The following is a 15,459-nucleotide window of genomic DNA, read 5'->3' on the forward strand; positions in this document are numbered from 1 at the left end:
TGACCACGACGGCGCCTCTGTCCAGGATAACTGCATCCACGATCACCACAGCCACAAGATTGTGTTTTGGCAAACAGCGTCAGTTGACATCCATGACAACACCGTGGACGAGTTGCCCAACAACAAGCAACTAGCACAAATTCGATGGCAAATCTATCACGGCTGCGCCATCCATGATTGAATTGTAGACCACCTTGTGCACGGTTGTGACAATCATGTCCAGGGTTGCGTTGCCTCCCAGGCCAGTACGCACAACGACAACACAAGCTCTGGTGATTGCTTCTTTTGATAAAGGTGCTAATGTGGAGAGGGACGTTCTCCCAGCACATTTCTGTCATGACCATCAAAGGAAAAACCAATGTTTTCGCTGGTGCCTATGGCCACTGCGATGCCACCTTTACAAATGCTACATGTCGGAGGAAGAGCCTCTGGAGGCTTTATTTTCGGATCAGGAGATAGATGGATGAGTAACCTAACCCTCTTCGGCCAGCTCCCCATCAGCCGGTGCCTCCACCAGCACTTCCTCAACTGTTGCATCCACTAATTCCACCTCCTGCTGCTGTGCCTACATTTCCTGCGGGAACCCCGTCGACACCCAGGGATTTGTCGTTGGACATCTTGTCCACTTTGCAAACCTTGGTGACCAAACTGCAGCACCAGCTACCTCCTTCGGCCACTCAAGGTGCCCCTTGCGGGGGGCCTCCAGCACTGCCCTCATGGGAAGATATAAAGCCTCGGCCTCCTTGACCAACACCTAATTTGCTAGGCCCAGTGGCTGCTCTCACTGCCATGGATACCAGTCCGCACACGTCCGAGGGCACGCATCCTACTACTGATGATTATGATGACCTAATACCGGCGGATGGAGAAGCCCCAAAGTTTCCCTCCACAAGTTCTCCAGACGAAATAGGTTCCTTCCACGCACTGTTAACACGAGTGGTGAAGGTATTTGACCTGTTCCAGAGGCGTGAAGCCTCCAGAAAATCCGTGCTGGCCATCCCTCTGCTAGGTGACTTCTGGGAGGATGGTTTTTGGCTATGAGGAATCCTTTTTTGGCTCCACCAAAGAAGGATTGTCTGGGAAAGAAATATAAAGTTCCAGAGACCGCGCCCAAGTGTCTTCGCACTCTGCCATCTCCAGACTCTGGTCTCGGCTACAGCAAGGAAGAGATGTGCTAATATTTCCTCTTTTCCTCCCCATCCACGTTTCCCCCTGACAAGAAGGGAAAGCAGCTGGATGCTTTCAGAAAGCGATTAATTACCATGGCTGAACATTCCTCTGCCATTCTTTCTCGGTACGATCGGGGATTGTGGTTTAAGATGGGTCCCAGCTTGCATTTCCTACCTGAGAAGAGGGATGAGGCTATTACCTTGCTACATGAGGGGGAAGCAGCATCTGATCATGGCGTCACTGTGGCCTTGGATATTGCGGACACAGGGTTCCGCTAGATGGGAAATGGGGTCGTTCCGAGGTGCCAGGGGTGGTTGAAGGCCATCAATTTCCTCTCTGACATGCAGTCTAAGGTCATAGATATGCCCTTTGATGATATTGACCTCTTTGGTAAAAAAAAGGTTGACCATGACCTTCAAGCAATCAAGACGGACACTGATAATGCCCGCTCCCTTGGCACCCTGTAACAGCGTAGGCAGCCCTCACGTTCTGGAAAAGGAAGATTTTCAAGAACCACCAGAGATCATCGACCATCATCTTGCCAACCATCTTGTACCACCTCGTAGGAGGCATACCGCAGGAAATTGCAGGCATAAAATGGTATGCAGAGACAATGCACAGCCGCCTCCTGTTCTCGGCCCACTGGAACAGGGAGACTTCCTCGCTGGACTTGGAGGATGCCTACTTCCACATTCCCATACACTGCAAGTACAGACTCTTCCTTTGTTTCGTGGTGCAAGGCAAGCATTACCAGTTCAAAGCTCCACCCTTCAGCCTAAAACCTGCTGCAAGAGTCTTCACAAAATGCCTAGCCGGCCATCTCCACTTGCGCAGGCATTTACATCTACCCGCAACCTAGACGACTGGCAAATATACATCCCATCACAGCTGCTAGCCCTGCAGCACACCGACGAGAACATCTGATGTTGGGATTCTCCATCAACTTTCCAAACTCATTCACATCGTCGTCTCAGAACGCTCTGTTCCTGGGCTCACGTCTGGACACACTACAGTGTCTTGCAACTCCCTCAGAGCAGAGAGTCCATGCCATACTCCAACAGCTGTTCTCTCTCCAGCTAACAACTATTCTCTCCATCAAGTTGCTACTGCGGATGTCTTCCCGCATTCCTCTGGTACCCCAATGCAGGTTTCAGAGACCTCTGCAGGAGTTCCTAGACGCTAGGCGCGAACAGGTGTCGGGCTCCTGGAGCAACATTATCAAGCACGCCCAGCATTCAGGCACACAGGGAGCTCCATTTCACCCACTGGTGCATCGGACCACAATGACAACCAATGAGTCCCCAGAAGGTTGAGGAGCGCACACAGGAAACTTCCACGCTAGATTCCCTGTGTGGAGTATGGATACTTTTTGCTAGTAGTTTAATAAATCTTAAATTATTGGATGCTTAAAATTATTGGAAGCCTCATCTAAAGCAGCCTGTCAGATTGGCGAGTTGTTGTAAGCAGAATGCACTTTTGAATGAATTCAAAATTGGATTTGTGGTGATGTGATGTTTGGGAAAATTATCTGTCATTCTGGCACACTTACTGCCTAACCTTAGATGTATGTTGAAGAATATATGGTAGGAGTTTGGCTAGCCTGATAAAGGCACACCATGACATGGTGAGTAGCTTTCTGGTCGCTTTCTGGTTCTCACACTGGCTGTGGACCCACTGCATAGTTGTGAAAGTGGCAAATGTGATACAAATAGCAGTTGCTATGAATGTATATTTGTCATATTTCAGTGGGATTGAAGGTTCAGAAATATGGACTCAATGATTACATCCATAGGAATATTGGCAGTCCGTTGGTTCAGAATTTTGAACTTTCTCCAAATTACCATTTTGTATGTATTTTAACCATGCCTCTCTGTGGAAACAGATGGCAAAAAACCTGTTGCAAGTGACTGCATCTAAAACGGTGTTCATTCCTGACTTTGTCTTATAGACGAGGATATTCTGAAAAGGAAACTGCTGGCATTTGAAGAAATGCGTAAGAGGCTTGAGGAACAACATGCACAACAACTTTCACTTCTTATTGCTGAACAGGAGAGGGAGCAAGAATCCTTACAAAAGGTAAGCTTTGCAGTGTGCCAAAGCAATCCCATACCTGTCTAGCCCAGTTTGGGTCTTGGCTGATGCAAGATTTGGTATTCTAATGTGGTGGAACTATTCTAACATTGTTTCTTTATTAGCCCAGTATTAGAAGTTAAATTCATCATAAAATATGCTATACGGCAAGGCAACAATGTCCAGGTCTGTTTTGGTAGTTCATGGTGAACTTCCCCCAAACATATTGCTAGAAATATTGTTGAGGAATTAATAGTCACTTGTGAAATATGCACAGTCGGACATGTTATTCACAGCATCAAAGTCCTTTCTACACATTCTAGTGTTGGTTTCATTTGATACTGTAATTTTATTCCTAGACTAATTGGGTCCAGAGTATGATGGTGGCATTTCTCCAGCAAAGGGTCTGGCATGGATTCACATGCTCATGTATATTCCCCGTCGTCAGGCTGGGAATCCTCAGTAAAGAAAAATCAGTATCAGTTTCTGATCTGTCTTTCGTAGTAGTAACCAATCACTGATCTCTGCGTCATACTGACCACAGCCAATGACTGCCATCTCCCTAAGCCCCGCCTCTGGCAGCCATCTTCAGATTTTTACCGCACGTTCAAGTGTTGGGATCCTCGTGCTATTGCTCTCGAGCTTTAGTGCGTTTTCGTGCTTTTTCATAGGTACATTTTCTCTTTTTTTCGGTCAAAAGAGCCTCAAGCTCCACCGTTTCTTTATCCGATCAACGGGGACCCGTGTCGGATTCTTCTACGCCCCTCAAGGGTGAGGATTTCGTCGAGCCACCTTTTTGGAGGACTCCAGAAGTTTCTCAGGCCCATCTCGGACATGGCCCAGGAGAAGGGAAGCTCGACGCCCGGAAAGCTGTTCAGGGTCTGCCCTGGATGCCAGCTTCAGAATGTCTTTGAAGGAGGACGAACACTCCCTTTGCCTCTACTGCCTGTATGAGGACAAGACGCACGTGGAGAAGGACTGTGCGTTTTGCGGCAATATGTCGGAGCAGACCATGAAGGACCGCCATCTGTGTCTCGCCAACTGGCTGGAAGGGAAGAGCCCGTCAGGCGAGAAAAAGAAGTCCGAGCAGTCTTCTAAGACCTTTGAGGGCACCCTGGTGACGGGGGCCCAACAGAAGGCCAAGCACTGCGAGTCCGCTGGCACCGGGAGCGCCGAACAGACGGGCTCTACGGTTGCCAGGCAGGGCGCATCCTCCCCGGCGCCATCAACCACGAGCCAACGCTCTGGCTCGGGTAAGAGGAAGGCCGAGCACCCGGCGAAGCTCCTGGAGAGACGCCGGTCGAGCTCAAAGGCCCCATGGGAGGGGGAGCGAGGCAGTGACCCTCCCCCCAAGGAGAAGGTGGTGAGCGCACCTAAGGTGGTGAAAGCCTTGATCCACCCTGCCATGGCCTCTATTGAGACAGTCGCGGCGGCCCTGGCTCAGCCTGTGAAGGCTACACCAGTGGAGGCGACCTAGGGGCCCAGAGTCTCCCTGCCACCGCGGAGGGAGTCCTCTTTCAAGCCCATCGACAGGACCCCCGTGAAACCTCCGACGGAGAAGAAAAGGGGGGGGCAGGAGGTCGTCGTGGATTCGGCCTCAACCTCTGAGGAGGAGCTGATCGAGGTCTTAAGCCACGGCATTGGCGTGGAAGAAGACCAGCCCGTCGGGAGGGACCCCGACGTAGGAGACGACAAGAACGTCGAGGGTGCCGACGAGGCTCCTGACCGCCTGTCGTAATCCCCTCATCCAGTGCCGCAAGACAACTCGGCGGCCATTTTGTTGGCTATACAGTCCTTATGCTCGGAGATAACCAACGGAGGAACGGCTCCCGACGGGGGACCCGGAGCCAGGCCCTTCTGGGAGCCCTCCTCCTAAGAGAAGAAGGATTCATCCTCCACCTCCTTTTCAACCATCGCACCCTGCTCAGCCCTCCTCCCCGTCCACGACCCGTGGGGATGATACGGGGACGGACACGGCCGCGACGGGTACAGACGACGAGGTTTACGACGAGGATCTTCCGTCGTCACCTCCTCCCCGGGCTTCCCCGCCCGACGAGATTGGATCGTTTCATGCCATGATCGCCAGGGCATCCGAGCTTTTCCAGCTCTGCCCGGAAGAAAAGAAGGAAGGTTTCCTTCATCAACGGCGCGAGACCAAGAGGAAGACGGTCCTCGCTGTACCTCTACTGGACAATATCTGGGATGAGGGTCTCGCCCTCCTCAAGAACCCATCCACAATGCCTGCGAGAAGGGATCGGTACGAGAAGAAGTACCGGGTGCCGGACGCGGCCCCCTTGTGCCTTCGGGCACAGCCGACCCCGGACTCGGTCGTCTCTGCGGCAGCCAGGAAGAAAGCGGGGGGCTTCGGCCTCTACGTCAACCTCCCCCCCCTGGACGGCGAGGGAAAGAAATTGGACATGATGGGACGCAGAGTCATCTCATCGGCAGCAACGACGATTAAGGCTGCCAACGCCTTGGCTATCGTAGCCCGCTAAGACAGGGAGTAGTGGTACAAGATCGCCCCCCTGCTGGACTTCCTACCGGACAAGAGGGCGGAGGCCCTAGAGATCTTGCAGGAAGGAGAAGTGGCGTCGGACCACGCCATTACGATAGCGACGGACATCGCTGACACTGGATTTTGCCAGTTGGGCAACGGCGTGTGCTTTAGATGGCGTGGATGGCTCAAGGCAACGGACTTCCGGCAGGACGTGCAGACCAGAGTTTTGGACATGCCATTCGACGGGAGCAACCTGTTTGGGAAAACAGTGGACGATTCCCTACAAGCCATCAAGACGGACACAGAGACGGCCCGGGCTCTTGGTGTTCTCCAGCAACAACGGCCGCCCTTTCGGAGCACCGGAGGCAAGCAGGGTGCCTCCAAAGGTTCCGGCGGTGGATATTCCACCTACCGTCAAGCGGCCCGTTCGTCGTCACAGGAAGCCTACAGGGGACGAGGCAAGTCGGGCGGACCCCGCCGTCGTCGCCAGGGAGGACAAGGCGGCAAAGCTTCGTCGAAGCAGGACTGAACCGGCTGTGGGGTCGGGCCCCCAACGAAGCATCCCGGTGGGAGGCCGGCTGGCGAACTTTGTCAGCGTGTGGGAGTCCATCTCCACTGACCGTTGGGTGCTGGACGCCCTGGCCCAGGGTCACGCGCTCGAGTTTCTAAAGAAGTGCCCACGCATCCCCCCCGTGGCCAGGAAGGAACATCACGTCTGTCAACTTCTCTTGGAGGTAAAGGCGATGCTCATGAAGGGCGCCATCGAGCTCGTCCCAAAGAGGCTTCGGGGCTCCAGAGTTTACTCAAGATACTTCCACGTGAAGAAGATAGGAGGATGGCGTCCCATCCTGGACCTATGACGACTGAACAAATTCATCAAGGCACAGAAGTTCCGGATGGTCACCCTCCAGCACGTCCTGGGTCAGCTGGAGGAGGGCGATTTCCTGTCGTCGTTGGATTTGGAGGATGTTTACTTCCATATCCCCATCCTAAAGGGACACCGAAGGTTTCTCAGATTCGTGGTCCAAGGGCGTCACTACCAGTTCAGAGCCCTTCCCTTCGGATTGAGGTCGGCACCCAGGGTGTTCACCAAGTGCCGCGCACCGGTGGCGGCGCGGCTGGGCCTGGAGGGGGTCCATGTCTACCCCTACCTGGACGACTGGCTCATCCGAGCAAAGACAAGGGAGCTCGCCGCGGAGCACACGGCGAGGACCGTCCAACTACTCACGGACCTGGGATTCTCCATAAACTACGCCAAGTCCCACCTGGTGCCCGTGCAAGACGCACTGTTTCTGGGAGCTAAACTCGACACAGTGGCGCTTCTGGCCTCTCCGTCGGAGGAAAGGACGAGGGCCATCTTGGGCAAGGTGCAACGGATGCTGGTTGCGGACGCGGCTAGGGTGAGGTCCATCAAATCCCTCCTCGGAATGATGTCTTCTTGCATTTATCTCATCCGTCTGTGCAGACTTCGGATGGAGTTCCTGGACGCTCGCTGGATCCAGACGACGGGCAGCTTCGAGGACAGGATCACACTCGACGAGAGCTTCCGACGAGCGATCCGGTGGTGGGGCACCCGCGCGCATCTGACGGCGGGCATGGACTTCCAGACTCCGGGCCACCAGAAGACAGTGACCACGGATGCCTCCCTGGAAGGGTGGGGAGCGTACACCGAAAATCTGCACGCGAGAGGCCTTTGGCTTCCGACAGAGAAGTCCCTCCATATCAACGTCCTGGAGCTGTTTTGGGCCCTCAGGTCCTTTCTTCCGTCCCTCAAGGGCAAGGTGGTGAGGATCTTCACCGACCACACCACCACCATGTTCTACATCAGGAAGCAGGGCGGTACCAGATCCCCGGCCCTGACCAAGGAGGCACAGGATCTGTGGCATTGGGCCGTCGCCCAAGGGATGTTTCTGGTGCCGTTTCATCTGGCAGGAATATTAAACACCATCGCCGACTCGCTCAGCAGAGCGCTGCGCTCGTGCCACAAGTGGGAACTATGACAGGATCTAGTGGACCGCCTCTTCCGACGCTGGGGCACACCCCAGATCGATCTGTTCGCGACGGCAAAGAACTCCAAGTGCCGGAGGTTCGCCAGCAGGTTTCCCCAGCCGAGGAGAATGGGTGATGCTTTCTCGTTCCCCTGGGAGGGCCTGTTTCTATACGCGTTCCCTCCATTGCCATTGCTGATCCGGCTCATCAACCAGCTCAAGAGGTCACGGTGCAGGATGATCCTCGTCGCACCTGCGTGGCCGAGGCAGATATGGTTCCCGGACCTTCTGGACTTGTCAGCGTCCCCGTCAATCAAGCTGCCAGTGGACGCGGATCTTCTCTCCAGGGAAGGAGACGCCATCCTCCATCACGACCCGAAGTCGCTGAACTTGCAGGCCTGGCTCCTGCAGCGTTAGAGTTTGGAGGTTACGACATACCGGCCGACTGCAGAGAGGTTCTTGCAAAGGCCAGGGCGTCCTCAACTCTTAAATGCTACGGACACAAATGGAAGAGGTTCTCTGTCTGGTGCCACGCACAGAAGATTAACCCTCTACGGATTACGGCTCCTCAAGTACTGCCGTACCTACTGTCGCTGGCCAAGGCTGGACTGGCGCACGCTTCCATCAAGATTAATCTTGCTGCGATCTCCCGATACACCAGAACCACGGGACGGACGTCTTTGTGGTCTCATCGTCTGGTGAAAGAATTCATGAAGGGACTGTTCAGGTCGTTCCCGCCGGTGAAGGCTCCGGCCCCGGCGTGGGAGCTCAATGTGGTGCTGACCAAGCTCATGGGGCCTCCGTTCGAGCCTCTGCACTCAGCTCCGTTGAAGTTCTTGTCGTGGAAAACAGAGTTTCTTGTGGCCATCACCTCCGCACGATGGGTGGGAGAGATCCAGGCCCTTTCCTGCAAGCCCCCGTACTTAACTTTTCACGACACAAGGGTAGTGCTCAGGACGCACCCCTTCTTCATGCCCAAGGTGCCGTCGGACTTCCACCTCAACGAACCCTTGGTGTTGCCTGTTTTCTTCCCGTCGCCGGCTGAAAGGACTTTGCACTCGCTGGATGTGACTAGAGCGCTGAAGTTCTACGTGGATCGCACGAAGGGTTTTCGGAAGACGTCACAACTTTTTGTGAACTTTGGACCTGTCAATCAGGGGAAGGCTCTCTCAAAGGCTTCCATTTCCAGATGGCTCTCCGGCTGTATCATGTACTGTCATCGGTTGGCAAACCGACCTCTGCCCGGCCGTCCGAGAGCCCATTCCACCAGAGCTATCGCAGCTACCACGGCGTTCCTATCTGGTGTGCCCCTGCTGGACATCTGCAGGGCTGCTACGTGGAGGTCGACGCACACCTTCACAAAATTCTACTGCGTCGACTGGGATTCCAGGGAGGAGACCAGGGTCGGCCAAGCAGTGCTGCGCAACCTGTTCGCCTAAGGTGAGCCTGGTGAGAAGAAGGTAAGAGATGCTTGATGTTGAGTTGTTGTATTGCTTAATGTTGAGCCTGTTGCCACCTCCCGAAGTTGTGCATGTGTGTACTGCTGTGTATTCTTTTATTCATGAGTATGTGAATCCATGCCAGACCCCATGCTGGAGAAGGAACAAGTTACTTACCTGTAACTGTTGTTCTCCAGCATGGGTCTGGCATGGTTTCACATGCGAACCCTCCCGCCTACCCCTCTTCGGCTCTTCACTTGGTCATACTGCCACTTCACGTGCTACCAAATCTGAAGATGGCTGCCAGAGGCGGGGCTTAGGGAGATGGCAGTCATTGGCTGTGGTCAGTATGACGCAGAGATCAGCGATTGGTTACTACTACGAAAGACAGATCAGAAACGAAACTGATACTGATTTTTCTTTACCGAGGATTCCCAGCCTGACGACGGGGAATATTCATGAGCATGTGAATCCATTCCAGACCCATGCTGGAGAACAACAGTTACAGGTAAGTAACTTGTTCCTTCCCGAAATGTGGTTTAGCAATGTTTTTAGTATGTGTATATTATTGGCATGTTGTCCTGCTGCTGCAATTATGGTTTGTAAATGAATACAAGCAATATTTTCAGAGGGTTTTTTTTATATTGCAATTGTCACTTTGTGGATAGCTGATACATCATGCAACTGTGTGGACCATATACAGAAACTCTTGTTTGTTAATGCAATTGTTCACACAAACTAGAATGGTTTGAGCTCCCCAACTAGTACACCCATCTTCTTATTAGAACACCACTATCCTGTTTGACTTCTTTGAATTCCCCAGATCGTATTGATTTATATCCATGCTGTGAGTTTTGTACAAATTGAGCATCGGCTACTATACAAATAAACACATTTCAAAAACATGGTAGAGCTTTGTTCATTTACTTGGCGATAACATAAAATCTTTCTATTAGGTAAGATTTTCATAGTAATGATGAATCTTCCTGACCTCTGTCAATCCCAGAACTACTGGGGAATTATTTTTCCTTATACCTCAGTGACTGGGAACCTTTTTCCACACCGAGTCTTTTTTTTTTAATGGGTGTCATTTTGTAGACTCTACATAGTGTATTTTTAATTCTATCCTCTTTGACAACTTTTGGTACATACTGCCCATTGTTGCTGGTCTCCCCTTTTAACTTTCTCTGGGTAGCGTTGCGAACTACAGTTCCCAAGGGCAGAAAGGATTTTTGGATCCCTTTTACGTGTTATTTGGTGACACCAGCACAACCCACCTTATGTGGAGTGCTGGGGAGATGAAATGTGTCCCCTTTCACACTAAAACTGTAACAATTGTGTTACAGGGACAAGCTTACTTTTAATGGCTAGTGGCAGTGATAACTTTTATTAATTTGGTGCACCGCCCCAGTAAAGGCCCCCATGTGTGCTCATTTTACCAAAATGACTGATGTTTTTTTTTCAGCATTTTAGTGTTCCTTGTCCTTTCTTGTTCCCTCCACTGACATCCAGGTCGGGAAATTCCTTTGTGTGGTGTTTATCTTTGGCCTATCCTGTGTCCAGCTCCCAGGTTCAGAGTATTTAACGGGAACTACAGCATAACTTTTGCATTCTCTGCCTGCATTTTACAATTTAGGGCGGTCTGGTTGTCCAATCAGGACAGCCAGCCCACCCCCTGGGATTTGACCCCATTCAGGCAAAGAGGAAGACAAAGGGCTGTGGAGTTCTGGACCCCCCCCCCATGTTTCCTGCCTTCAGCTTCGAGGTTCAGACTTTTATGCATGAATCCAGCCAATCAAACAGCCTTGCAACATTCAAACATGGGGGGGTTGGCAATCCTTTCAGGACAGCCAGCCTTCCAGTTTCAACTGGAATCTCGCACTCGGGCCTTAAGACAAAGTATCTGCAGAGTTTTGGGCTCCTTCCTCGCTTCCTGTCTTCAAAGACACTCTGGAGCCTGGGCAGGCCTCAACAACACTGGAACCAAAACCAAAGAGGATGATGATGGAAAAGCGGCTGAGACGATTTCCAGCGACCGGAGAGCCTGCTGAGTAACCGGAGCCTGCTGTAGCCCTCCCTTCCAATCGACCTGGGGACCCCGAAATGGATTAACACGACCCCCAGCCTGGTGAGACACACTAGACTCTTGAAGACCTGCATTTTGAGCCAGACCACACTGTGCTGCGTCCTTGCGGGCTGCAATTCCCCAATACCCTGGGACCTCGAGCCATTGTGCAGTGCACGGTCATCCGAATTCCGAATCTTGCTGAAACTTCGTGGGCATCCTGCTGGATCTCCAGAGACAAGAATCAAGTCCGAAAAGTCACCTTAGCAGAGTTCTGGACCTTTGTAACGAGGAGAATCCGGCCAGCGATATTCTGTCTTCTGTGCTCCTGAAAAAACGCCAAACCCACAGAGTTGCATCTGGCCACAAGGGAAACCTTGCAGAGCGCCTTCCCCGTTGATCCTTGCTGCAAAATATCTTCCAAGGTCCTGTTTTCAGTCACCACTACAAGTAATCCATCAACCAGGTTTTTGGCTGCAGATCCTAAAGTCCCCCTGCTGCAAAATCTTCTGTGCGGAGATACTGTGCTGGCTTGGGTACTTACCTTAAGTCTCTTGTCGTTCCGGTGTAGTTTTGCAGTGTTTTCTGTGATTGGGAGTCCTCTCGTCCAGTACGTTCAGGCCCCTGCTGTTATCCCCCTATGGGGTGTGTTCTGTGAAGCCCCTGGACCCTCAACTAACTCTAAAGTAAAATACTCACCTGTTTGAACAGTCTTCCTTAGGAACTCTGATTTTTGCTACTTAACCTATCCTGAAAGTGCCTGTTGGCCACTAGACCCTAGTGACCGCACCCCCCCTTCTGCCACTGAGAACACTCATGCTCCAAGAATGAGAGAGAGACTTTTAAAGAATTTGGCCTTTTGTCTAGAAAAGAGAATACATGGTTAAGTGACTTGCACAAGCAGTTGGTTGGCAACTGTAACACTGAGAGTGAACAGTTACAAAAGTCATTACTTATCTTTGAAATGTTCTGCTATTCTGAAAAGTATATATTAGGTTATTTTACTCACCAGTGAATTGGTTATTCTTCTTCCCAAAAGTAATGCTGTTGGTATCACTTCACTATTCCTGTTAGGATAAATGTATCGGTGTCCTCTAGCGAGGTCTTGCTTCCCCTGACTAGCGGTTAGCCTGTCCAGAATAAGTCTGCATTACCTTTTACCTACCTAGAATAACCTTGAGTCCTTTATAAAGAGTAACACTGGGTTTTGCTTTCCCTTTTGTGCTTTAGACAGACACAAAACAGTCAGGTGTATACCTGCCCCAATTTGCTGATAGCTCCTCGAAAAAATATATGGGTTTTACTTACCTTGAGTTAGCTGTGTACCATCCTAAAATAAGATACATGAGTTACTGCCTATCTCAATCTGGGTTTCACTGATCTCAAAAGCACCTGTAATTGAATATTACATCCTTAGGTTTTACTCACCTAGCATAACTGTGTTTTATCCCAAAAGTAGTTATAGGTTTTTACTGTAACTAGAATAAGTGTTGTACTATTCACAAAACGTATATGGTCCAGTTGACTTGTGATTTTTTGCTGAGCATCACGGTACAACTGTTAGTGTACTACCCTGGTATTACTGAATGTAATCTGAAAGTAACCATTGGTTTTACTCCCCATGAATAGGTGTCCTTTATTGAATGTGTTTAAAAAGGTTTGACTTCCCTGGAACTACTGTTAGGTGGTGTGCTTTTATAATTGTGGTTAGATGGTACTTTCCAACAAGATTTTTCTGGGCCTACTTGTATTTAAATAAACCAGTTTTTTACAATACATAGTGTTTCAGTGTTTCTTTGGACCATTTGTATTACAATTTCATTAGTACTGATTCTACAGCCCTCTCTCCCTCCAAAGATGAGCCTGGCGGCTACGTCTACACTACCATGAACTTAGGTGGTACAGCCTTATACTAAGAGTGGAGTTTTGTACTCTCTCAGTTGAATGGTTTTGATGAAGTTTGGTAGATCTTCAGAAAAACTTATTTGACTTGAAATGAACGCAGGCCAGGAGGGTTTTAATGAGATGTTGTAAATAAGATTTACTAAATGTTCTCCAGTCAGGTCTTGTGAAGACTTAACTTGGTTGTAGATGCAAGGTTTCCACCACGTTACTTCTGACTTGCTATGATAGTCTGGCTTCACTCTCAAGGTGGAGAGGGGAGGCGCTAAGGTACAGCTACTCCTGCATCAGCACACAGGTTAAGTCTAACCAGTAAATGTACTTAAAAATATTTCTGATGCTTGTTAATCTGCTTAGAATCACATGCTGTGCATATGGTCCAACATCCAGTGGTAACCGCAGAGTATTGCATCTTGTCTTTCGGGGACCGAAAGGGGACGTCGGCATAGGCGTGTCTGTAACACTATCCCTATCGTGACATATAGTGTACCCAAAATCCCTCGCGCGCCGAGGTCCCTTCGATTGTATTAGTTTTTGTATTTGTTTTGCCATGAGGGAGCCCAAGGCTATTGTGAGTGAGTGAGTACATGAAAAGAGAAAGTAGTAAGATGTCTGTTTCCTGAGCGGGGCGGTAGGGAGGGCGCATGTGAATCTAAGCAGATGCAATCATAAGAAATGCTGTTACGGTAAGTAATGCAGGTCTTCTTATGCTTGTTAATCTGCTAAGAATCACATGCTGTGCATAGACTAGCGAGCAGTACCCGGAGTTGGAGGTGGGTTGTGAGAAGGAACAGTAGAGAAAAGATGTCTTAGTACTGCTTGTCCCACCTGAGAATCAGACCTAGAATGAGTGTCTAGGCAATAGTGTTTGTAAAGGTGTGCACAGAACTCCAGGTTGCCGCTTTGCAAATGGACTCTAGGGGAACATTTGCAATGAATGCTATGGACGCCGCAGTACCCAGAGTAGAATGTGCTCTAGGCTTGAAGGGCAGTTCTCTCTTAGCAAGAGTGTAACATAGTGTGATGCATTTGACAATCCACCTTGAGATAGCTGATTTAGAGACGGGATCCCCCTCTCTACCAGCTGCCACTGAAACGAAACATTGGTTGGTTTTCCTCAGTGGTTTCGTTCTTTCCAGGTAGAACATGATTGCCCTGCGCACATCTAGTGTGTGTAGGCTTCTTTCGGCCATGCTAGTGGGATTCTGGAAAAAGGTAGGTAGTTCAATCGATTGGTTCACATGGAACTTCGAGATAAATTTAGGCGCGAATCTGGGATGAGTGTGCAGAACTACCTTATCCCTGTGGACTGTAACAAAGGGGTCTAGCACAGAAAGGGCTTGTAGTTCGCTAACCCTTCTGATAGATGTGATAGCCACTAGAAAGGCTGACTTATAAGTTGGGTCTTTTAGACTTGCTTCATGCATTGGCTGAAAGGGAGATCCCATGAGACTGGTTAAAACCACATTTAGATCCCATCCAGGAGCTGGGTGAAAAATGGGAGGATAAATCCTCTTAACCTCTTCCATAAAGGACTTAATCAATGGTATCTTCCACCACAACACCTTTAGTTGTGATGTGGTGTAGGCTGAAAGAGCAGCCAGATGAACCTTTAGGGAATTGAAGACCAATCCAGTGTCCAACAAATGGGTTAGGTATAGCACAATGTGTGTGGGTGAGCAATCGATGGGATTGACGCCCTTGATATTACACCAGATGACAAAACATTTCCATTTGCTGGCATAGCAATAACAGGTGTTAGGTTTTCTTGCTTCCCTGAGTATGTCCATGCACCTCTGCGGGAGCTGTAGGTGTCCAAACTCTATGACCTCAGGAGCCAAGCTGCTAAGTTCAGAGTTTGTGGGCATGGGTGTAGGGTCTACCCCCTCCCCCCTGTCCTGAGACAACATATTGTACGGGCAGGGTAGTTTTACTGGTGGGGAGAGGGACATTTCCATTATATGAGCGAACCAGGGTTGGCGGGCCCACATGGGGGCCACCAGTATTATGGTAACTGGTTTCTGGTGCATCTTGTGCACTATCTTGTTGAGAAGACGAGTTGGGGGGTGGGGGGATAGACTAATTTCCCTGACCATGTTATCCAGAGGCCGTTCCCCTTGGAGCGGTTCTGGGGGTACCTGGAGGCATAGTCTTGGCATTGGGCGGTCTCCTGAGTCGCAAACAGGTCGATCCCTGCGAAGCCCCATTCTGCGAAGACGTTGGATACGATTTCTTCGTGCAGGCGCCATTCGTATTCCATAAGCAGAGGGAAATCTCTTCTGAGCACGTCTGCCAGAAGATTGAGTTCCCCAGGAACATGTTGGGACA

At 50.4% G+C, this 15,459-nt stretch overlaps 1 protein-coding gene across 5 annotated transcripts in view; it reads left to right on the forward strand.

The window, feature by feature from the left end:
• Positions 1–15,459, forward strand: part of LOC138453513 (centriolar coiled-coil protein of 110 kDa-like) — a 981,554-nt gene that overhangs the window by 325,517 nt on the left and 640,578 nt on the right. For all 5 annotated transcript variants that reach the window (XM_069606429.1, XM_069606425.1, XM_069606427.1 and 2 more), the window contains one exon: positions 3,119–3,246. In XM_069606429.1, the coding sequence (XP_069462530.1) occupies positions 3,119–3,246 (128 nt within the window). The remainder of the gene's footprint in view (positions 1–3,118; positions 3,247–15,459) is intronic.

Source organism: Ambystoma mexicanum, chromosome 4p (genome assembly GCF_040938575.1).
Source record: "Ambystoma mexicanum isolate Mex_15411 chromosome 4p, UKY_AmexF1_1, whole genome shotgun sequence".
Taxonomy (NCBI): domain Eukaryota; kingdom Metazoa; phylum Chordata; class Amphibia; order Caudata; family Ambystomatidae; genus Ambystoma; species Ambystoma mexicanum.